The sequence below is a fragment of the Urocampus carinirostris genome, chromosome 17 (genome assembly GCF_059441175.1).
Source record: "Urocampus carinirostris isolate Australia breed hairy pipefish chromosome 17, RoL_Ucar_1.0, whole genome shotgun sequence".
Classification (NCBI taxonomy): Eukaryota; Metazoa; Chordata; class Actinopteri; order Syngnathiformes; family Syngnathidae; genus Urocampus; species Urocampus carinirostris.
In genome coordinates this window covers 33,594,966-33,618,272 of record NC_142365.1, presented here as the reverse complement: position 1 = coordinate 33,618,272, position 23,307 = coordinate 33,594,966, and the positions used below count along the sequence as shown (strand labels likewise).

General features: G+C 39.4%; 3 protein-coding genes across 3 annotated transcripts; all 3 read left to right on the top strand.

Moving 5' to 3' along the window:
* The first annotated feature begins 4,863 nt into the window (after positions 1 to 4,863).
* On the top strand, positions 4,864 to 7,365 carry LOC148349857 (claudin-4-like). The gene has a single exon (XM_088321271.1). It carries the CDS (start codon positions 4,929 to 4,931, stop codon positions 5,571 to 5,573), a length of 645 nt encoding a protein of 214 aa, XP_088177397.1. The 5' UTR covers positions 4,864 to 4,928; the 3' UTR covers positions 5,574 to 7,365.
* A 1,713-nt stretch (positions 7,366 to 9,078) lies between these two features.
* Positions 9,079 to 10,980, top strand: LOC148349856 (claudin-like protein ZF-A89). Its single transcript, XM_088321272.1, has 2 exons — positions 9,079 to 9,401; positions 10,207 to 10,980. The coding sequence occupies exons 1-2, from the start codon at positions 9,122 to 9,124 to the stop codon at positions 10,557 to 10,559; spliced, it is 633 nt and encodes a 210-aa protein (XP_088177398.1). The 5' UTR covers positions 9,079 to 9,121; the 3' UTR covers positions 10,560 to 10,980.
* An 8,750-nt stretch (positions 10,981 to 19,730) lies between these two features.
* LOC148349855 (claudin-like protein ZF-A89) lies at positions 19,731 to 23,278 on the top strand. The gene is made up of 2 exons (XM_088321273.1): positions 19,731 to 20,043; positions 20,857 to 23,278. The coding sequence occupies exons 1-2, from the start codon at positions 19,804 to 19,806 to the stop codon at positions 21,172 to 21,174; spliced, it is 558 nt and encodes a 185-aa protein (XP_088177399.1). The 5' UTR covers positions 19,731 to 19,803; the 3' UTR covers positions 21,175 to 23,278.
* Positions 23,279 to 23,307: the final 29 nt, after the last annotated feature.

The following is a 23,307-nucleotide window of genomic DNA, read 5'->3' as shown; positions in this document are numbered from 1 at the left end:
TCCTGGTAGCTGTGGCGCTCACAGTCAACTTTCTTTATTTTTTTTAATTTACAGTTGTCATGTAGGAAATGGTGTGGGCTAAAATTCTCACAGAAAAAAACAAGGTGGCCAAAGGGTGACTGCCATCATCCGGTGAAATGTTAGTGGAGTTTTTTTGTACAAATTTAGTTTTATACTGCGGTCAATATTTCTGGCAGGCCACATAATATTCATTTTGAGACAGAGGCCGCGGGTGGCTAAAAATTTGATCACAGGCCATAACTGGCTGCAAGGCTGTTCTTTGGACATGCCTGAGTTAGCAGTTGTATGTTAGTCAGGGAGACAGTTGTAATTAAGACGAGCACCAATACCATTTACTTGGGTAAGCATTTCCTCAGAATGGGGATGGGTTCTTATTATGACGGAGTTCTTGCTGTCGTCCACTCTGCTGTAAAAGTAGATAAGGAGTTTCTATTGGGAAGTTTCACTGCTCTCAGGCGCCATCCAACTGTTCACTCAACTCATAAATTCCGTTAATTCCACACAGAAAGACGACACTGATACCTCCGGGACCTTACGTTTTACACCATGACATAAACATTGGAGTGGTGTACAGCTGCAGCGCTTTGTAAAGTTGATTTGTTTTTTTTCCTGGAATTTGTGTGCAGCATGTGCGTAACTGGCCCGTTTCTGGGAGTGCTCAAACATCCCTAAATTCAACCCAAGCACCCCCCAAAATTACAGCATTTTTAAAGCTCTCTTTGCCATAACAAAGGGTAGGATAGGTGGATACATGATGAAAAATGCTCGATTTAAAAAAAGAAAAGTAATACAAATCAAAAAATGCACAGCAGCATTGGAAATACTTCTGTCACTACTCTTTTATAAACATCCCATCCAGAATGAAATTTAAGAATGTATTCTTAGAATTCTCTAGTACAGTGATTTTCAACCATGGTGCCGCGACACACTAGTGTGCCGTAAGACATCGTCACATGTGCTGTGAGAAATTATCCATTGTCACTTTTTAAAATTTAAAATTTTGTAAAACATTTATGAATCATTTTCTGCAAATATTATGTCATTGTCAAGTGTATTTGCTGTAAAAACTGGGGGTATTATAAATTATATTGTAACTAAACAAACTGTTCAGTGTCATTTTGTTACATTTCTGGTTAGCGGTGTGCCGCAAAATTTTTCCAATGTAAAAAACATGCTTTGGCTCAAAAAAGGTTGAAAAACACTGCTCTAGTATTTTCTCCTTATCAGTTTGACCGTATTACGTTACATTGTAACAATGCACTGTTGTTTTCCATTGCATTATTATTATTATTATTAAAACGTAGGCCAGTTTTCTAAGCACTATGTGTGCTTATTTATCCTGATAGTCTTTTCTCCTTTTTCTCTTCAAAGTCTTTATTACATGTTTTACCCTGGAGTGCCATGTCTACTCTCGTTGCATATAGTGTTTCACAACGTTGAAATCAATGACAAGACAGACAATTCTATTCTATTCTATTATATGCTACATAATAATCACATTTTGATGATTTATCTATAAAACATTTACTATTTTATAAAGTTATGATTTGGAACAGATTTTTATGATTCTGAATTCTATCTTTTTGGTAATAAAATAGCTTGTGTTTGAGAACACAGAGGTACATTATTTATTTATCATTGAATTATGTATTTACATTTTAGACAGCCAGACACTTAGGTTGCACAGAACCTAAAATCATACCTTGTGTGCAGCGTATCAACTTCATGCTAGTTCACTTTGTTTGCTTTAAAATCTAAATCCCAAGGTTCTCTTACTTGATATAAGTCCACTTGAGTCCAAAAACCTTACCTTGGAATCAGGCAGAAATGTAAAGCCTACGCTTATGCTCAGCTGTAGCTCATGGTAACCTTTCAGAAGTATACTCTTCCCTGTAAGTTTTGACCCAAGCTGTTGAATGCTCTTTTTAAGGTGTTTGGTCCAACTGGTCTTGGCCCTTTCGTCAGTTTCTGCACATTTTTTTTGTTTGTTTGGGGGTTTTTTCAAAAGGAGAAAATATGATTTAAGAAATTACAAGAAATACTCCCCTACCTACGAACGAGATGCGTTCCGGAAGATCGTTCGTAAGTTGAATTGCTTCACTGCTATATCTTGTAAGGAATATATGTTTAAGGTTTATATAAGTATGTTTAAGGCTTGTATAAGTAACCTGTATTGTTTTGTACTGAAAAATAAACATTTAATTAAAAAATATACTCTATAAAGATTAATTAAGTGAAGTTTAACTTACTTGTGGAAGATGGGCTTCAAGATTTAGGCTACTACCTCCTTTGTGGTAAAAAGTGGCCGAAAAAAAGCGATACAACCATTTTCTCAAGCGCATCAAACTTCCTTACTCCCCTTTTTCATTTAAAATCAAACGGCTTCTCTCTTCTTTGCACTATACAATAACTATATTGCATGGATGCACGACCTATTAAACAATAAAAATGTCATAATTCTGCGCGCTGGAAACACAGTACGGTATGTTCACACACAAACTGGGACTGTGACAGAAAGAGGAAGCTGAATTTCACCTTCGGGGTGGATGCTGTATGAGCTCTCACAGCGCCACACGCCGGTAGCAACGGAAAGACGCTCTACATTACTGTCCTGTACTCAGAAAAAGGTGCAAAACTATCTAATTTACAGCAATGTCCGGATATTTTTAAACATCCCGAAAAAAATGGTCGTATGTACTGTTGTTCGACTCGAATGTTCGTCAGTAAGGGAGTGTCTGTATAAATATGAAACATGGTCATATAAAAGAGAAATAGCCAGAAACTGGAACTCCAGTTTTGGGCCATCATGTTGCTTTTTGTCATGTTGTTTGCAAGGGGAGCCTGGGTAAAAGTGATGCCTATTGCTGGAATACTGCAATATGCAGATGTCAGTGTGCCAACAAAGGGCCCTGGAAGTGAACAGGGGAATTCCGTACCGACTCGTGAATAAATGAAGGCTTCTTTGTCAGGACATTTTACGAGCGAGCAGTTAAAAAAAAGTCAAGCAACAAGCTGAAATATGGCCTTGGTGCCGACTTTACAAAGAGCATGGCCTCGATTTTGCCGCTCTCCGACTCCGCCAGATGACCGTGGCTGACACCCTCCAAGATGCCTGTCTGTAGAAACGGATGAAAGACTCCCCACCACACTGGCCTTCTTCTTCAAGAAGAATCCATATCACGCTTCTGAATGGTGCAGTTTGTTCTGGATAGTTCTGATGTTCTGGCTCAAAAAGGGATGTCATTGATTCCCTTCTTTCACAAAGCCCCTAAGAAGGAAATGAGCTGCCTTCAGTGACCTCGGCTTTTGAATGCTTTGTCCATCTCCTGACCTGTTAGTTGTTTTGTGAAGTCATATTGTAGGCTGGGATTTAACCATGCACAACATGTACAAAGTCTCCTCTTATATTTTATGTATTCTTATTTGACGTCTTAACTTTAATCTGTGAAATAGTTCTTCTTCGTGTGCTGCATTTCCTTATTCGGTGAAAAATGCAAAGTTGTCTCTTTGATTTTTTTAGTTTCAAGACAATTGGTTCCCCCAAATTTATTTTGTGTTTAAAGGTCTGGATAGGAATTTGGGGTTTTTCTACTTGCGGACACCATCATTTGGCTCGTGTCATCATTGCAACCTCTGTCTAGCTCCTTATGTTACACGTGCAAGTATGTGTATTTCTTAGAAGCGCTTGATTTTTTTTTTTTTTTTTCATATTTTTGGGTGTTTGGGTTGGTGGTTGGACTGTACTTGAAACAGGCCTCTTCCAACATTCACGTTTTTAGAAGCTAAGAAGCAGCGGGGAAAAAATAAACATGCTTTTTGAACTCAGCTGGGCTTTGTTAACACATACTTAATAGAGAAAATATTCTACTTTCAACTTTTTAAAGACACGTCAAACGACGCACCTCACCTTTAAGATTTCCCAATGTGCCAACTTTCATACTACTGCTACACTGTGAAAAAAGGTTTATTGTGTTATTGCAAGGTTAGGAGACAGTTTTTTTGCAAGACACCTTCTTGTACAGGGGTGTCCAAGCCATAGCCGGAATCATTTGAGGACTATAATGACACTTAAGCATTTCACATTCTACATTGATATTGGATGTCGGTCTAACATCAGCCCCAAAAATTCATTGGATTTCGATCATAATAAGATATTTTTTTGTTTTGATACAAACAGTCCATTCTAATGTCACTTTTGATCTTCTATCCAGCAGGATATGGATGTGGCACGCAGATTTTCAAGGAATTAGATTAAAGGCACCCTTGTGTAACATTTGACCACTAGATGTCCCAGTATTGTGTGATGCAACTGAAAATGAGTTATACAAAGCAAATGAAGAATACAAACAACAAAGACTCAAAGTGACCAAACCACACTTTATTTCTTCCCATTTTTTGCAGATTTTTACAAGGTTTTTGTTTTTGAGGGGTACCCGTAGCAGCAAGATGGCGGACAATCATTTAAAATCCTTATAGGTAAGCCTCATGTTATGTAAAATAAATACACATGTCTTTACTGACTGTATATGCATTAAAAAAATATATATATATCAAGTGGTCAAATATGGTAAAATGCGTCATGATTCACTGGGGACCTACATAGAACAGCTTCAGGAGAACCTTGGGGCAGCTGGATTTGGGGCGGGCCTTGGTAATTATGAGTATACTGGCAGTTGCCTTCTCAATGTTGTCTTTCAAAGCCATAGCGTGAGTTGGGGTTAGAAGCTTGATAAACAGGTTTAGGTCTTCGACATCGGAGAAGCCTTCCCTTTTTGCCCTGCCCCCTTTAAGCAACGCAATATATAGCTGCTCCCAACCCCATCCTTAGAAAAGTCACCCGCCCTGTTGTTTGAACTTTGTGGCCTCCTCAAACACCAACTTAAGAAGAAGCAGAAAAAGACATCGCCATGGTGTCCACAGGTTTCCAAATCCTGGGCGCTGCCCTGGGTGTGCTGGGATGGATCGGTGCTATCGTGGTGTGTGCACTGCCCATGTGGCGAGTGACAGCCTTCATCGGCAGCAACATCGTGACCGCGCAAACAGTTTGGGAAGGTATTTGGATGAGCTGCGTGGTGCAGAGCACGGGACAGATGCAGTGCAAGGTCTACGACTCCATGCTGGCACTAAGCTCCGACCTGCAGGCGGCACGGGCCCTGGTGGTCATCGCCATAGTGGTAGGCATACTGGCCATTCTTCTGGCACTGGCTGGAGGCAAGTGCACCAACTGTGTGGAGGATCTGGCGGCTAAGGCTAAGGTGTGCTTGGCGGCCGGAGCGGTATTCATTGCAGCAGGCGTGCTGCTGTTGATCCCCGTGTGCTGGTCGGCCCACAGTGTAGTGCGGGACTTCTACAACCCACTGGTGGTAAGCGCCCAAAAGCGGGAACTGGGCGCCGCACTCTACATCGGTTGGGGGGCGGCTGCTCTCATGCTGGTGGGTGGAGGCATGCTGTGCTGTAACTGCCCACGCAAAGAAGAGGGATCGTACACGGCGCGGTACAAGGCGACGCATTCTGACGCCTCAGCCTCGACGTCCGGCAAGGACTACGTCTAGATGTATGCGCCTTACCACAAATATCGAGGAACGTCACTATAACAAGCGGCTGGGATGTTACTTCTGCCCCAGGGAGGAAGATAATTGAACTGGTATGCCTGCCGGTACATGTCGCTGGCATAAATACACTTTACCACTAGACAAAAGTGGTCCAGATTACAAACAACATGGCATTAGACCTTATCTCATAATCAAAATTGTATTACTTGGTGCCAGGAACATCGATTTTTATAATGCACTCTGTCTATTTTTTTTTAATTTATCAACGAATGTAAGAGAATAGAAAAAACAAAGTTTTTCAACAAAATACTATAGAAGCTTTTTCATGTACACATACATATTAAATCACAAATTGTTATTGATGCACAGGTGAATAATTGGAGAGATGGTTTAACCATTAACCAGAATGCGCTATGTAAACCAATGTCTTTGCACTGTAAAATTAGTGTGATAATGGGATACGGTCATTATGCCATTTCTTATGTCCTCTGATCCACTGGTGGTCCAGTGGTAATGTATCTTTCACCGTCATTTTTCGGGTTTCATTCCCATTGCATCCAATGTTTTGCGATTTTAGTCAACGCCACACTTTAAATCATTGGTATATACTCATACACGGGGGAGCTCTTACTGTTGTCTCAATTTCATGCGCATTAAAGTCCGGTGTGCTCTATTTATGAAAAATATATGAGAAGGGACTATTTTAAGGGGATGCGCCCTATAATCTGGTGCCCCTTATATTGCGGAAAATTCGTTAAATAAACAAAGTAGAACTTGGATTTTCCAAATAAAGGGGTAAAATTGAGAAATGCCTGTCTCGGCCAGGTGGCCTCAGCAGCGGCCATGCCCCAAGTTTCGGGCAAAAGTCTACAAGAGGATGACACATCCTACAAGAACATTTGTTTGCCTTTTGAATGTCTTCGGCGCTGACAAAATTTCAACTTTCAGCTCTTCTTTTGTGTCATTTCGTACCACATGTAAAGAAAGATTTAATCTTTCAGGCCTTCCTTACTTTGTTTACGAGCACACACACAACAATTCGTCAATGAGCCTCACCCTTGAACAAACTCACCACAATACACAAATAAGAGCACACTAAAGCTTTTAGCATACAGTTGACGCTGAGGTTATCGCACTTTAACGATGGAGTGATTAAATGATATATCGATAATAATGCATTCCCTGGATTTGTTTATGAAATGTGTCATTGCGTTTTTGAAACTGTGTAGAATATCAACCTGCAGACTAACAAAGGAACAAAGAAACTTATCCATCCTGCTTTTCGGCCGCGCCCAAACCAGATTGACGGCAAATGCTTACTGCTGCCTTTGGCGCTCTGTGTTTTGTGTGTTTTGTTTGTAAAAAAAGAAAAAGGGGAAAATGGCAAGTGGACAGAAAAAAAGGAGGAAGGAAAAAAGAACATAAAGAGCAATCTGCGTGTTTCAAATTATTTTAGCCCACATAAAAACATGAAATCTATTTTGGGGATTTCTGTTTGTATGTTTTCCCTCTCGGAAATCCTTGAAATTCAAATTTCAAAATGAGTTACGTAGGCTTCACGTCGTGGGGCTGTTATCCACCTCCTGATCTGTAACGATGATCTGTTCATGTAGTTTAAGGAACGGTGTGTATTATTTAGTGTCTCATATAAAGTGTCAATCATTTTAAAAATAAGAACATTGCATTGATTTTCATCACATTAGCCTAACTTGAGGGAGCTCTCTTAATTGTCATCCATCTTCCTGGTAATAAAAAGACTGTGGCAAAAAAAAAAAAAGAGAATCAAAATTGTGTGGTTGGTTAGCTCACTCCATCTGTCTGTCTATCTATCTATCTATCTATCTATCTATCTATCTATCATTTAACTTTTAAATCTTCCCTGACCAGTCATGTACAGGTGTCCTAGTTTTTTTTTTTAAATTGTTGTCATTTTTGTGGCTTGAAGGATTTAGCAGAAACCACAAAGCAGCTTCTGGTAGCAACACACACTCTTTTGTCTGGACTCCAAAGAATCCTAGAACAAAAATGTTTTGCTCTTCCACTGCTCAGGATGTTATCCAAGGAAAAAGGGGGAAAAAAGAGGCGCCAACCAGTAGATCAGTGTTTTTCAATTATGAGGAATTTGCCCTTTTTTCGTTGCAGAAATAACATGACATTGTTCAGTATCTGCGCTTTCCATTGATCAGTCGAGTCACTGAACCTTCAACCGTAGAGGGAAATACAGTCTGTAAGATACAGAGGTGGGTAGAGTAGCCAAAACAATACAGTTTAGGTTTGATTTCTGTTCAGTTATTTTTCTCTTTTTACCTTTGGGTTCCATGCCCAATCTCACACACATGTGGTTTGCTACCTGCCAGAATATCTGCCCTTTTAAAGACGCAGGGCTTGGACCACATAGATCGGCACTCACACAGGGGCCACGGAATAAAACAAGCAAAGGAGGAATTGGTGTACTTACCTAAATAACAGGTTCAATGTAGCCTAATGTAGCAGAGTACTGTTTCTTCTTCACAAATCTACTCAAGTAAAAGTAAATATTATAGTGATTTAAAAATACTCCCAGAAGTACAAAATGTCCCACAACTTAATCAAGTAAATGTAACGATGTAAATGTAACTCATATACCCACCTCTGAATAAATAACTTGATTTGATTAATGACACTGTTTAAGATTTCACTACAAAAAAATGATACAACAAACTGATTTAAAAAATCTTACACACAACTTAGCTGATTTTATTTTATTTTTGTTATTTTACGAAAACAAAGATTAGTGAGAACCTAAATAAACATTTTTAGGTTGCACTGACGGGTAATGTTTTGCTATAATAAAGTGTTACTTTTGTTTATTTTCTGTAAAGAAACAAACAAGATGAAACTATAACAAAGACAGGATTAAAACATTTAAAAAATCCCAAATTGGAGTAGGTTAATTAACCTAAATTAATAACCTGTGTTACCTCCAAGCCAATTGATCTAGAAAACTGTACTGTCACTTTAGGCAACATGATAATTTAATATTTTTAAAAAACATGAAACTGGTGCCAGAAATTAATTTTTGGACGGACTGTCTGCCTCGAGAGTTTTATTCGATTTAAAAACTAGTGCCATGGCTTGAAAAAATTGGGAAACAAGTGATGCTGGCGAGGTGCAAAAAATATTACATAAGGTTCTACAACACAACTACCTCTAATCTAATTCTCTAATCAACTGACTCAAATACTGCTCTAAAATGTTCAAATTCTTTGACATATAACAATTTTTTTATGTAATGGAAATAGTTACTTTCGCTGGTAACTACTTACTTTTACTATAGATTAATTCTAGTAAAATTCTAGTAAACTTTTTGAAAGAAGTAGTGAGTAACTAGAACTAATTACTTTTTTAAAGGAATATGCCCAGCACTGATTATCAGTGTCTCCTAATTTTCCCAAGGTGTTTCTAATCTCCTGATTTCAGCCAATGGGCTGCACCCTGCCAGGTGTTCAAATAGCAGAGATGAAATTCAATTTCCCATCATCAGGCATTAGTTTGCAAACCAGAGTAAGATGCCGTCTGCAGGCCTGCAAGTTTTTGGTGTATTGTTGTCAGCACTGGGCTTAGCCGGGGCCATAGTGACGTGCGCTCTGCCCATGTGGAAGGTTTCTGCCTTTATCGGCAACAACATCGTGACTGCGCAAGTGTTTTGGGAAGGTTTGTGGATGAATTGCGTCAAACAAAGCACTGGACAGATGCAGTGTAAGGTCTATGACTCCATGTTGGCGCTTCCTCGAGATCTTCAGGCGGCGCGCGCCCTGGTGGTCATCGCCCTCCTCCTAGCGCTTCTAGGTTTGTTTTGTGCCTTTTTTTTATTTTTATCTTTTTAAATTGCTTGTTGCGCTTAATAGATCTGTTTATGTGTTATTACACAAAGATCACCTAGCATTGTCATTTTATATTGGGGGAAAAAAAAAAAACTTTGTGGATTTTGCCCTCTACTGCCTGGCAGGTAGGGTAGGGAGTGATGCTGAAAGTGAGCTTGTCATTCACAACAGGCATAAATTTAGTGCGGATGATGGGACTAGTTTTTACTATATAGAAGCGTCGCTTTGAGTAAATTGTTAACTTGGTTAAATATTTATGCGATCAAAGTACATGGGTGTATACAGTGTGTCTTTTGGTGGGTGCTCCAGGTTTTCATAACTTGATATAGGCTTAGTTGTGAAACTAAGTTGAACAAAACAATTGTGATCAACTCGTTGTCAAAAGATCTGTTCAGTCCACTTTATTCCACGCAACGCTTTCTTAAAAACATTTAATCTTGTATGAAATTGAAACTTTTATACTTTTTCTCCCCAGTTGACCACTCATTTTGATTCCATAAAACATTTACTATTTGGTTATAATATATTTCCTGATCTTTTTGGTGGGAAAAAAAGGAACAGGGTTAGCTTATTCTTTATTACTTGGTTAAATTGTTCATTTATTTATTTTTTTTCAAACCAGCCAGATACTGGGTGCTCTGAACCTAAAATGTCCCCTGCTTGGCATTAATTGGATTGACCTGCCTACCAAATGCCATACTTTGTTTTTTTTTTTTTTTTAATCTATTTAATGAGTTTGGTTGTCTCACTTGTGGCTGCAATTGGTGTAGGTTTGTTGCTGGCAGGGGCTGGAGGAGAGTGCACCAACTGTCTGCAGGAGAGGGCGACCAAGGCCCGTGTGGCTGCAGCGGCGGGGGCAACGTGCGTGGTGGCAGGCATCCTGCTGCTCATTCCGGTGTCGTGGTCGGCCCATGTGGTAATCCGTGACTTCTACAACCCAATTTTGGGAGACGCTCAAAGGCGAGAGCTGGGCGCAGCGCTCTTCATCGGATGGGGCTCTGCCGGATTGCTGCTGATTGGTGGAGCGCTGCTGCTGAGTGGTTGTGCTGGGCGACGAGACGGAAATTACTCTGTTAAGTACTCTGCTCCGCGCTCGGCTGCCAACGGGGGCGCTTACGTCTGAAACTGCTTTTCCTTTTTTAAATTCGGTTCAAATGTTTTAATAAATATCACTTTTTAACTTGAGCAATTGCATTATGCTTTCTTATTCAAGGGAAGTTTGCCCCGTCCCAAACAGACCTGGTAAAAAGCAGTTTTGTACAATAGAAAATGAAGCATGAGGGCTCTTAGAACTCAGTTGGGCATTAACACCAAAAAGGCAAAATGTGTTTCTATAACTTTTTAGGACACTTGAACTATGCACCCCACGTTTTTTATGGTCACACATTAGTTGCAGAATGCGCTTAAGTTAGTTAAGTAATTTTGGTTTTGCAATCAATTCAATTTAACCCTTTAATGCTCAAAATCTGGTTTATATTGCATGAAATCCTGAACTCAACTTTATTGGCTTTATATTTGTAATAAAATTCATTATCTCCATTGCATCTGTTCGGCCATGCTAAACATTTGTGAAACTCCCTTTCTGTGGTGTAAAATGGGTGTCAACTTGTATTTGCAAGGAATTATTGCAATTCAATTTTGAGCATGCAACTGTTTTTTTCTTTGATATTTTTAAAAAATGTGCATGTTGAGAAACGCTTCATTTAATCACATGTTAATCTTTTAACATTTAAAAGTGCTCAACACAATTAGTCTTGTAGACACGTGTTTAAAATAAAAGTGGCAAATTTATGAAGAAATTTCCTACGACTGTGTAAATCAACCGCAACAAAGACCATGTTTTCAAGATAAAGCTGTTGTAGACAATTGGTGTCGAAACAATGTTAATATTTGAGGGTTCAGAAGCTGTTTGAGAGCAAAGCAATAATGTAATGCATAAAATGGTGAGCATGACTAATTCAGTAACAATTAGGCACTGCAGAATCAACGGCTAAAAGTTCATCAAACTTACAAGAAGAGACCATCAGAGGGAATGGAACTGGGTACAAAGGTGTACAGTAATGGGGTCATTGAAGAGACCATTGTTTTGCAGATCTGGTGAAAATGTAAACATATTTCAGATATTGGACCCAAAATTTGTATCTCCATAATGGGATAGCGACTAAATAGCTTTATTCTACAGGTAATACGTTTACATTTTAAAATCCTTGATCCTTAGCTTAAATCACCTGTACACATTAGTCGCTGGGTATGAAAGGGTATGTCTTAACATTTCCCATCCAAGTCTAATCTTTTTAAAGGACAGGTGCAACTGCTAATTTAGCTAAACATGGCAATGGCTGTAAAGTGCTAAATGAGTATCATTTAGTACCACTAAGGGGCCCTCCAGGTGAAACTTTTTTTTAAACAATTTTTTTTCTCGTGTTAACTTGATATGTGTTTTACAATAGCATCTGCTCTAAAATCTCAACTCCGCGAGTGACGTGTGCATTTAGATGTGCGCATCCAAGATGTTTTCAGGTACCTCTGTGCATTTATAAATGTAAGAATTATTTGACTTTATGTCACGGTTGCCGTGGCGACCAGTCTGCCGTGCCCCCGAACTCAAGCTGTAGCAGATCAGCTGATTGCTGGTCTGCCAGTTAAGGCTGGGTTGTGGGTTTGGCGGGCGCTGGCTCATTACACATTCCCCGGTTTGTTATGCCTTGTCCTGTTTTAGTTTTAAACATTGTCCGTTCTGTTATGTCTTGTCCTGTTGAGTTGGAAGAAACAACTGTTTGTTTTGTCATGTCCCAGAGTTTTGGACAACTTTTATTTTAGTGAATAAAAGTTTTGGATCGTTACGCAATTGAGTTCTCCCCTCCTGCCTCCGTTCCGGTCCGGTCACCCCTTCCACTCCACCCCGTGACACATTAGCTGCAACAACATTCGAAAAATGAATTTTATAATAAATCATTTCGGTTATCTTGTTTAGAGTACATTTGTACATTTATATATTTAACTATTTGCAGTGTTTGAAATAACGTCTGCGTGCATCTTTTACGTCGGACGTACAACTTGCAAAACGTCTCCGCCCGGGTTTCGAGTCAAACATTTGCTTTATTCCGATTTCAAAATCTTCGTTCGGTTTAGAAATTTCGGTTCAGTTAACAATTTGCATACTCGGCGGCCGATCAGAAACCTGCGTCGAATAACTTACCTGAGCGTTGTAAGGTCGTGCATTTGCCTATCATTCCAAAGTAGATGCACAGAGAACACAAGAAAAATGGAGAAGTGGTTAGGAATCAAGCCAAAAACCTCAGTCCCAGAAGAAAGATTCAAAGCAACATTTATGACTCTACAAAACTTAAACATACATTAAAAGCATCATGGAAAGAGTTCACGTGGCCTGTAGCAGACGACGCAATGCAAACTTTGCATGAAGATTGGTAAGTACAGGTTCATACTGATGGCAGATGGATAACGTGCAATGAATGTTATAAGCAGATTTATAAAACCTTAGTGTTGTTCTGTTATATATTCTGATTATCAATACTTTGCAACAATTTTTTTTTTTTTTAAGATTTTCGTCTTATTGTTTCCAGTTGTGAAAAATGGGGCAGGCAACTTTTCAGAGTCTGCCTTGTGTCCGGTAACTTTTTGTCACTAGTTTTAGACACTTCTATTTGGTATATTTAAGTAACATACGGATGTTGAGAGAGGAGTGGATGAGAGCGTAATTGTGCAGAGACTTGGAGTCTGAACACAGATTAGAGAAGTAAATTAAATGTTTTTGAGATTTAATGTTTGAGGACTATGTTTGGATAGATTGAGAAATGAAATTGTGAGAGACAGAACTGGAACAAGAGTGGAACTGAGTAAGCGTGTGGATAAGAGTACTCTGTTGGTTTGGACACATGGAGAGGATGGATGGAGTGAAAATTGAAGAGGATCTACAGAGCAGAAGTAAATGGAAGGACATCAAGAGGAACCCCGCGATTGACTTGAATGAATGATGTTATGTATGCACTGGAGAAAAGAGGTCTGAATGTAGTGGAAGCTAGAGCCCCTGTTGGTGATAAGAATGAGTGGAGAGGTGTTGTGAAAGGATAGTGGGATGGGCAGGGCACCTGTATGATGCGGCAGGGGTAAACCAGTAAAAGCTGACGGGCCCTGCTGTTGAACAGAAGAGTGTGTCGTGTCACCCTCACCCAAGTGACATGGCCGCTTTCTTGTGTCCCGTTTCATCTGGAGGGATGAGAGCATGACCAACTTCGGTGTCAAGGTGCTGAACTTGTTTGGTTGGTTGGGCATTTAGATTGGCCATGGTCATTTTTTTTTTGTTTTTTGCTACTTTTCTTTTTTCTTTTGTTTTTGTATGTGTTTTTCTTGCTGTCGGTTACACCTCTCGAGGGATATGACCAGGGTAAATAGATAAGTTCTATATTGAGTACATTTGCTGTTGCAGTAAATACAAAGCACAAAATATAAATCAGATTATGTTTGCAGTAAATTTTATTGTTACTTTTAGATGGCCTAGATGACTAGCAGTGTTCCACTTAGTACTACAGTATATCACTTTGAATGTTTAGTATAAATCAACACATGGCTGCTCTTGTAGTTGAATTTCATACCATTTCAAATAAACCATAGGTAAAACATGCCCGACTGTCTTTTAGGATATCTGTATATCTTTTTGATTTGCCAGTAGGGGAAGATACCCACTTTCCCCCCATTTTTTTTTTTTTTCTGCAAATCTGTTGTCAGCTTCTGTAGTTGTATTTATAGTGGGTTAGAATCTAACTACAACAGAAAAACCTCCTAACCAGTATTTCAAGTGTATTTGCAATGAGGAGAATATGAAATAATATCTAGGTGTTCTGCCTTGTGGTAAAAAAAAATAGAGTAGTCTTAAAAGCCCTCTTTAGTTTAACAGGTTATTGTTTTGGAAGAGAAACTTAAAGCAGCAGATGCACCGAGAACGTGAAGCACGGTGTTATGCTCTGTGAAAATTCAGGATGTTAACTAGCTGTCTATTTTGGCCAAATTGGTGAAACTTGTGAGTTAGTGCAGCATGGTACAAAGACAAGACGCTGAGCTTGCAAAGAAGGTTCGCAAAACACGAGGATACAGCAGTATCATCAGCAACATATAACAATGTTGGAAAACATGCAGTAATTGAACATGAAGGTTTCATGTCACAAATTAATCTACATGGCTGCCACAAAGCTGCACAAGAAGCATGGGAAAACCCTATGCAATCAAATAATGAAAACAAGCACACAGTATGAATAAAACAAATGTCAAAAAGAACAGCAATCAAATAATAATGTGACACTTTAAGTCCCCCAAAATTGAATCCATACAGTATTCCTTACACGCCAGTAGAGGAGGTCAAAGTTCTACATGATATTGCTAGATATCTGGCTTCTAGGGAAGTGCTAAGTACAGGTCTTTGCCAATATGATGATCGGCCCAGAAAATTACTAGGTATGGAAGGCATCATTCTAAAATACCATAGCATATTAAAACACTACAGCTCATTAATTCTAATTAATGATAAAATAGCTTGGAGATGATTCAAAGAGTGAATCCAAAACAAAACATTTAGCACACATTTTCTATCCAGTTGCAGCTCTTAAAATTGTGTGGCAAATAATTTAACAATTTTACAGTTCCCCTGAATTTATCAAAAATGCATTATTAAAAAGAAAAAGGAACAGTACGCAAATCTCAGCAACAGAGACAACACAAAGTTAAAAGACCCAAGTGACATCATTGAGGAAATAGAATGTGCCAAAAATGGAGGATACTTTGCAGTCCTTGCATATCTAGACACACTCCGGGAATCCAATCGTCAAAAAAATTCCGTATAGACTAAGAAATTTGGGTAACAACAGGTTCCAAGTAGAAGGAGGAATATAAAGTTACATTTCCCCCTATCAGTGTCTTTTTAGCGTTCGTGAGACAATAAGTAATGGTAAGGTACGATCTCAGCATTAGAATTACACCATCTGCCAAAACAAGCTTCAAGCAAGGAAAAAGCTTCAAAGGCAACATGTCTATGATAACTGAACAAAACACACATTCCACAAGATGATAATTCAACCAAAAGTTTCACAAATCTATCGAGAGTTCAGAAAAGTTATATACAATACAAAAGAAGCCTCATCCAGAAAATGCAGAATTTTTAGAGCAAAACCTATAGATGAGAGGAAGTTCTTTACAAAGAAACATGATTTGTGTTGTGGCTTGACGAAAATTCTTTCAAAAGGCTACACAGTGAAAACAAAGTGTACTGAATATGGCAGTGAAAGACATTTGTCAGTATTATGCCCAGATCCAGTTCAAGCTGAAGGATTTGAAGCAGACAAAGATAATGGTGAGAATGAACAATCTACTGAGAAAGCAGTTGTCTCAAAATGCACCGAAATATGTGGAGATGCAAACAGCCTGCATTCATGTGCAAAAATGAGCCCTGCGTTAGTCTACCGAAGAGGCAAAAGCGAACAGGCAAGAAAATTGAAGTGCTTGATAAACAAAGTAACCATTCTCTAGTTAAGTCAAAGTTTTTTGGATTTCTAACGTCAAAGCACACTCAGACCCATACAAGCTAAGAAGAAAAAAATGTTAGCAGGACAGCAGCAAACTATATGATTGAGTCAGTGGATGATGGTATAAAACTCCCACTCACTAATTTAATTGAATTAGAGATGATCCCAGATGATAGGAAGAAAAATCCCATCTCTGCAAGTGGCTATGCAGTGTGGGTACACTTGGAGAAGATTGCAAACAAAATTGCCCCAGTGGAATATACCTATTCTCTTGCTGTGAGACACAAAGTGAGACAAGTAATTAATGGGCCACACAGAAAACCGAAATCCCAGAGATTACACTTGGGGTAGGTAATTGTTGGAGACACATGTCTGAAAAAGACAACGCAAGCCTTCTACAGTAAACATTCTAAAAACTTACTGAACTGCAGAATGATCGTGCATCTTACATGAGCCCATGCAATAATTATTTTGAACTTCAACAATTGAAATTGCTTGACTGATTATCCATCACCATAGCTACATCCAGAATGGGAAAAGAAAACAAAGACACTAATAATTGGGACACAGTTGTTGAGAAAACAAAAGATGACGGTAAATAAGCACAGTCAGTAGAAGACAGAGCCTTTATTGACATCATGGAGAAAGAAGTGTTCCAGAACACATGTAACAATTGGGTGGCACCATTGCCATTCAGCAAATCCAGACCACAATTTCTTAAGTAACAAAGAACAAGCACTCAAGGGTCTTCAAACACTTAAAGGAAAAACACTGGATCGCAATCCAGAAATGAAGACAGTACACAGAATTCATTCAAAACATGCTGGACAGAGACCATGCGGAGATAGCACCACCCCTAGACTCAAATAAAGAACATAGGTACTTACCATTCTTTGTAGTGTATCGCCCCCAAAAGCCAGACCAGCTTATATTATTTTTTTACTCAAGTGCAAAGTACAAAGGTCAGTCCCTCAACAAAGTCCTTCTGAGTGGACCTGACTTAAATAACACAATGCTCGGTGTCCTCTTGCGTTTTAGAAGGGAGCCTGTAGCATTGTCCAACACATGTTTTAATGTTTTGAAGTTAGAGAGTATCATAGTGATTTTTGAGATTCCGTTGGTACGAGAATAATGATCTGAACAAAAACGTGTCACTATAGAATGAAAGTTCATGTTTTTAGAAACAGGACTATCTACTTTCTAAGATGTGCTGCAGCTGATTGAGAGGTAGGACATGGACACAGGGCAAAACGGTTTGAAATGAGATTTTTTTTACGGGGATGACGGACTTGTGTCCACTGTTAGAGTAGAAGAAACAGTTGAAATAATTGAAAACACCTAAAACATGTTAGCAGAGTCAAATGTAGATTTGCATAAAATTGTGATGGCCATAGGAGCACTAGAAGATGAGAGGGCTTTGGGCAATGAAGGTCAGTGGCACACTGGTGTCATCCTAGGCAAATCCAAACTAGCTCCCTGGCCGGCACACACAATTCCTTGATTGGAATTGTGTGCATTAGTTTTGGTTATAGAGATGTATGGATTAATTCAAGATGAAGATTGCATAAAGGTTGATGTTGTCACATTTTTTACTGATAGTAAAATTGAACTTAGCCACATAAACACACAAATAGCTGGCTCACCCATGTAGTAAATCGAGTGTCAAGAATCAAAGTTCACACATCCTGCACATTGGTTTTACATAGTAAACAAGGACAATCCAACAGACATTGCACTAGGCCTGTAGCAGCTTCCAATTTAGATCACACAAATGGGTTTAGTGGTCCTTCCTCTTTGACACGACCAGACGCAGACATTTCTGCGACACTTTTACACTGATAGACCCCGGCACAGGTACATCAATCAGGCATCAAGTGACAACTTTTACAACTAAAGCAATGGAAACATTCAGCTTCGAGATATTCTCTCATTGGATCAAATTGTATCGCACTGTTGCATCATTAAAACATGTAGCAGTGTCATACAAGGAAATAAATGCTGATATCAGAGGCTGTAAATGTTTTCATAGCATGACCACAACAGATGAACTCTAACTCTAAGTTTATAATTCAAACTGCACGGAACGAAACAGTCAACAATGAATACAAGGGGCATTAGAGAAGATCAGCCACTCCCTTGAGAGAGCTCTCTCAGGAAATTAGACCCCATCATTAATGTAAACGGCCAATTATATCAAACGCTCACCATGTAGCTGTTCTTGTCCGATATTATCATGTGAAGTTAACATGTCAGGAGCGGCACTTGACAAAAGGTGCACTTTGAGCATCTGGGTTATGGATAATTGGCAGTAAACAGTTGTTTTTTTTCTGTCATACACAAGTGTGTTTACTGTCGCAAGCTCAGAGGATGACTAAGAATTCAAAAGATGTCTGATTTACCCAGTGATAGACTGTCGCCCATGCCACCTTTTACCAGTGTGGGTATAGACATCTTTGGGCCTTGGACAGTCACCACACGTTACACAACACACTGCTGTATATATTAGGAATTAATGCAAGCGCAGTTCCAAGCACTCTGACACATACTAGATTCCAGTAACTATAATAATTTGTTTGCAAACACGCCAGAATTGTTTTTTTTCCCCTACAAGCTCCAAAATCTTTTACTATAGTATCCTGACTCCATTTTGTTTTCTTTTTTATGCGTTCATGAGTGTATGCATGCTCATCTGTATAAATCTTTACAGGACTTTGGCTACCTCTGCATATTCCTGACTCAGGTAGATGGGAAAAAGCAGATGTGAAAGTATGTGGTGGCAGTTTGATACCTGACTCAACCCTCATCGACCCAGATTTGAAAAAAATCCAAAATAACACATTTATTTTCTTTGTTTTTTACACCACAAATGAATGGGGTCAGCAGAGGTTTTGGTTCATGCAAGCATGTGTCAGTAATATTAATTTTGGTTTACCTTGTGCCGCCATCTGCTGTCTTATGTCATCATTGCAGCCTCTACATCTTATCTATGATGCTTGTGCAAGTATGTGAATTTCTTGTATCCGCTCGAATAAAGTTTTTTTTTGTCTTTTGAGGGTTTGGGTTGGCATTTGAGATCTACTTGAAGCAGATATTTTCTTTCATCATTGGAATGCTACACTGACAAAATAAAAGAAAACAAAAAACAGCGGGGACAAGTATAATGTCACTCCTCCCAGCCCCCATTCCTGGAATGTATTGTGTTCTATCACGGCTCTGCTAAAGATTGGCACAATGTAAAATAAAGCATAATGGCTCCTTGAACTCAGTTGGCCTTTGTCAACACATATTTAATTAAATATTCTACTTTTAATTTCTATACGGACACCTGAAACAAATCACTGCACCTTTAACAATGCCCGACTGAGTTCAAAGAGCCATTTTGCTTTATATTCCACTGCAGCAACCTGCTTTTGTCTTACTTTTAGAGATGCAGAACACCTTGGGTTAATCGTACTGTGAACAAGGCACTAAATGTGTCTTATTTTGTAGGTATGAGAAGAGTTCCATAGGACAGTGAATCTAAATATAGGCCAAAGATTAATCAATTTCACTGTGTTCGGCAATGTAATGTAGAGTAAATGTACAGAAAATTGGGGGAAAAAAATATAATCACAGTCCAACAAAAAGTAAACTTGCTGGGTAAAAAAAAAACTTTATTGGAAGCCGTATAACCTTTCATTTTGCTCCTCCTCTGTTTTTTTTCCAGCAATCAAGTCAAGCTGGAAAGGTAAGTGTTTTTTCTTTTGAGTTTGTGTGGAGAGAAGAAGCCACCTTGTTCATTTGGTGCTGGTGTAGCAACACACCCCCTCTAAAGCCTCTGGTCCAAAGGAGGAAATGCGGACCCAGCTGGTAGGCGCGCTGCTTGGTCTGCTGGGTCTGCTAGGCACGGGTCTCATTTGTGGGCTGCCCACCTGGAAAGTGACTGCCTTCGTAGGCTCTAACATCGTAACGGCACAAATCTTCTGGGAAGGATTGTGGATGAACTGCGTCATTCAGAGCACCAGACAGGCACAGTGCAAGGCTTACGACTCTGTCTTGGCCCTCCCTCAAGACTTGCAGGCCTCCCGGGCTCTGGTATGTAACTAAACTAACACACGACTGCTCCCAACACTGATACGTAGTGACGATTACTAGTTATTTCATTTAAAAAGTAATTCCATTACACCCCAGATTACTGACACCCAAAAGTAGTATGTTACTCCTAAAGTATCATATTTTCCAGATTCTAAGGTGCACCTAAAAAACACAAATTGGCCAGAAATTTGAAAGTGCACCATTGTAACCTGGTGTTTGTTAAATACGGTAAAGTACGTTTGTGGTTTTACCTGTGCAATGATTGATCACTCAAAAACATTGCTGACAAAAATCAAAACATTGCATTCAACTGGAATCATACCCAAGTCGTGGCAGTGAACGTGCAAACACTTAACCACCCGCAATAAAGATAACACAGAAATAAATTTTATCTCGTTTTTGATTTATTTTTACAAACAATATATGTTTCTTCAGTGATGTTCTATTAAACATTATAATGAAATCTCTGCATAAATGTGACTGGTGTACTCAATTTTGTGACGTACTATTTACACCTACAGTATGTAGATATTGCATTAAAACCCAGACATTAACTGCTAAAATAGTCATTTACAACGTTATTTATGTGTGGGGTGTAAAAAATAAAATCCTGAGCACCCCTAAACATTTGAACGGTAGTGTACATTTTCTGAATTTGCTCATATATATGTATATAGAGAGAGAGAGAGAGAGAGAGAGAGAGAGAGAGAGAGAGAGAGAGAGAGAGACAACTTGAAACTAGCATTTTTTTTTCTGCAATCGTGATGTCTTTTTTTTCCATGAACAAGCCACTAAATGTGTCGGATTTTGCAGGTTTCCGTGTCGCTAGCAGTGGGCGTGTTGGCAGTCATCTTGTGTGTGGTGGGCACGAGCTGCACGACTTTCCTGCGCTACAATTGGACAATTAAGAACAGGATCGGCCTGATGGCGGGTGTGGCCTTTGTGGCAGCTGGTGTGCTGTGTTTGATTCCTGTCAGCCTGTCGGCAAACTCCATTATCAACGGCTTCTTCAACCCGCTTCCCTCCGAAGAGCGGCGAGGCGAACTGGGCGCCTCAATCTATGTGGGCTGGGTCTCTGGAGCCCTGATGGTCATTGGCGGCGTGGCCATCTGTTCAGTCTACACGTGCTGAATTTTCTCACGCTTTTGCCAGCACTCTCCAATTTTGTGGCAATAATTCCCCACCTATAGACCCCTTTTCCGGATTTGTAAACAAGTGTGACGTAGCCAAGCGTAGCCGTGACGCAGAAAGGCGGAATTCATGTCAGTTTATAAGCCCTAGTAGCCGATTGACAGAAAAATATTGTAGACTGTAGATAGTAATATCTCAAATAGGCACAAAGTACGGGCAAGCAGCAAGATAGTGACTTTAATTTAGTAATCAAAGTCAACAACCACAAAATAATTTTGATTGACGCTACACATAGATTGTGAGAGCCACTTTATGGAGCTTTTGTGTGAAACTTTCTTGACTCGTATACAGCGCCTGTCCATGTTGGGAAAGTAACTAGTAAAAATAACTACATTCCAGCATGGTAAATGAACAAAAATAGTGGCACAGATGACTTATTCATTTTTACAGTTTTTTTGGGGGGTTGTCCATCGATTCGATGATGACCATCTTCTTTTAATTGTAAGTCTGCTGATGTTTGAACAGTCCGATCCTGGATCCACAGATGCGGTTACAGACAGAGCATGTGAAGGGGGTGCTGGGGGAGCAGAGGTGGCCTGGCGAGCATGTCTCTTTGCACTCTTTGCTGCACGGTGTTGCATGCGCTGTTCCTCCATGTAATCCACTCCCTGTGAGCAGTGGGAGCGCCAGAGGTCTCGGCAGGAAGCAAGTTCCTCCAGTGAGGAGGAGGGGTTTATCCGACATCTATAGATGTAGGAATGTCCCAGCCTTTGATCAGTAGATTAGTTGACACATAGGTTAAAGTTTAGAAGAATTGAGTTGCCTGCACCTACCTTAAATACATTAGTTTTGGTGGGACCAATAATAATGATAATGAAAATTATTATTATCAACAATACAATAATGTATTATTTTTAAATACATATTCTATAAAATGTAAATAATAAAAATAATATTAATATTGTTATTGTTTTTTTAATGATTATTATTATTATAAACGATTGACTAGCTCGCACCAGTAGTCCAGAGTAGGCATTGGTAACGCTAACAATTCCCCGACACTTAACCTACTTACATTTACTAAGGCATTTGGCAATTTAGGTAAACCTAGATCACTTAAAAGATATGACATGGATTCTGCAAACATTGCAATGCTGAGTGAAGTCTTTGTTCCAGTCTGTTATTTTGTTGGCTTGTAGCCACAGCAGAACCTTCGAAAATGCATGTTTCCTTTAGGATTTGCCCAAAAAAGTGCATACTTAAAAATGCTACATGTGCACATGCACACATAACAGCTGTTCATGTTGTTCTATCATATTGGGACACTATAAAGAATGCGCAGCTGCGCACGCATCCAATGACATAGACTGGAAAGGGGGTCTTTAGCGAAAACTCTTAAGGGCAGACATTGGCAAATATTTCTAGAGATAATTTAAAAGAACGAATGAGGGCATTAGTGTAGATAGTCCTTGTGGTCACTAGGGCTTCAACTAACTTCTATTTTAACAGAAGACTAGTACCGACTATAAGACGATTATTGGAATAATCAGATAATTAAGTAAAATTAATAATGAGGTCATGAGATCAAACCTCCTGTGTGGAGTTTGCATGTTCTCCTCGTGCTTGCGTGGGTTTCCTCCGGGCACTCCGGTTTCCTCCCACATTCCAAAAACATGCATGACAGGTGGAATGGCCGATCCAAATTGTCTCTAAGTGTGAATGAGCGAGCAAATTGTCTGTCCTTGTGTGCCCTGCGACTGGCTGGCAACCTGCCCACTGCCCGAAGATAGCTGGGATGGGCTCCAGCACCCCCGCGACCCTACTGAGGATAAGCGGTGCAGATAATGGATAGTAGCCAACAACACAAAACAGAATATATTTTCAGCACAAGATCATTACATTATTTATGGTCCAAAATCATCTTTTATGTAGTGCGTTATGTATGTGTTTGTCTGTTTTATAGAATAGAATAGAAGAATAGAATATACCTTTATTGTCATTGTTACAAAATTTTGTTATGTTTATCAAAAAAGTGTCAAATGTACTCGTTTGTAAATAAAATATGACTGTCAACTTGTCTGCACCAATCATCATCAGTAGGGTCGCGGGGTTCTGGAGCCCATCCCAGCTATC

Coding starts and splice junctions, on each gene's coding strand:
- LOC148349855 (XM_088321273.1), top strand. CDS start 19,804: ATGCGGACCCAGCTGGTAGGCGCGCTGCTTGGTCTGCTGGGTCTGCTA. Junction 20,044..20,856: donor TGCAGGCCTCCCGGGCTCTG/GTATGTAACTAA, acceptor CGGATTTTGCAG/GTTTCCGTGTCGCTAGCAGT.
- LOC148349857 (XM_088321271.1), top strand. CDS start 4,929: ATGGTGTCCACAGGTTTCCAAATCCTGGGCGCTGCCCTGGGTGTGCTG.
- LOC148349856 (XM_088321272.1), top strand. CDS start 9,122: ATGCCGTCTGCAGGCCTGCAAGTTTTTGGTGTATTGTTGTCAGCACTG. Junction 9,402..10,206: donor CCTCCTCCTAGCGCTTCTAG/GTTTGTTTTGTG, acceptor CAATTGGTGTAG/GTTTGTTGCTGGCAGGGGCT.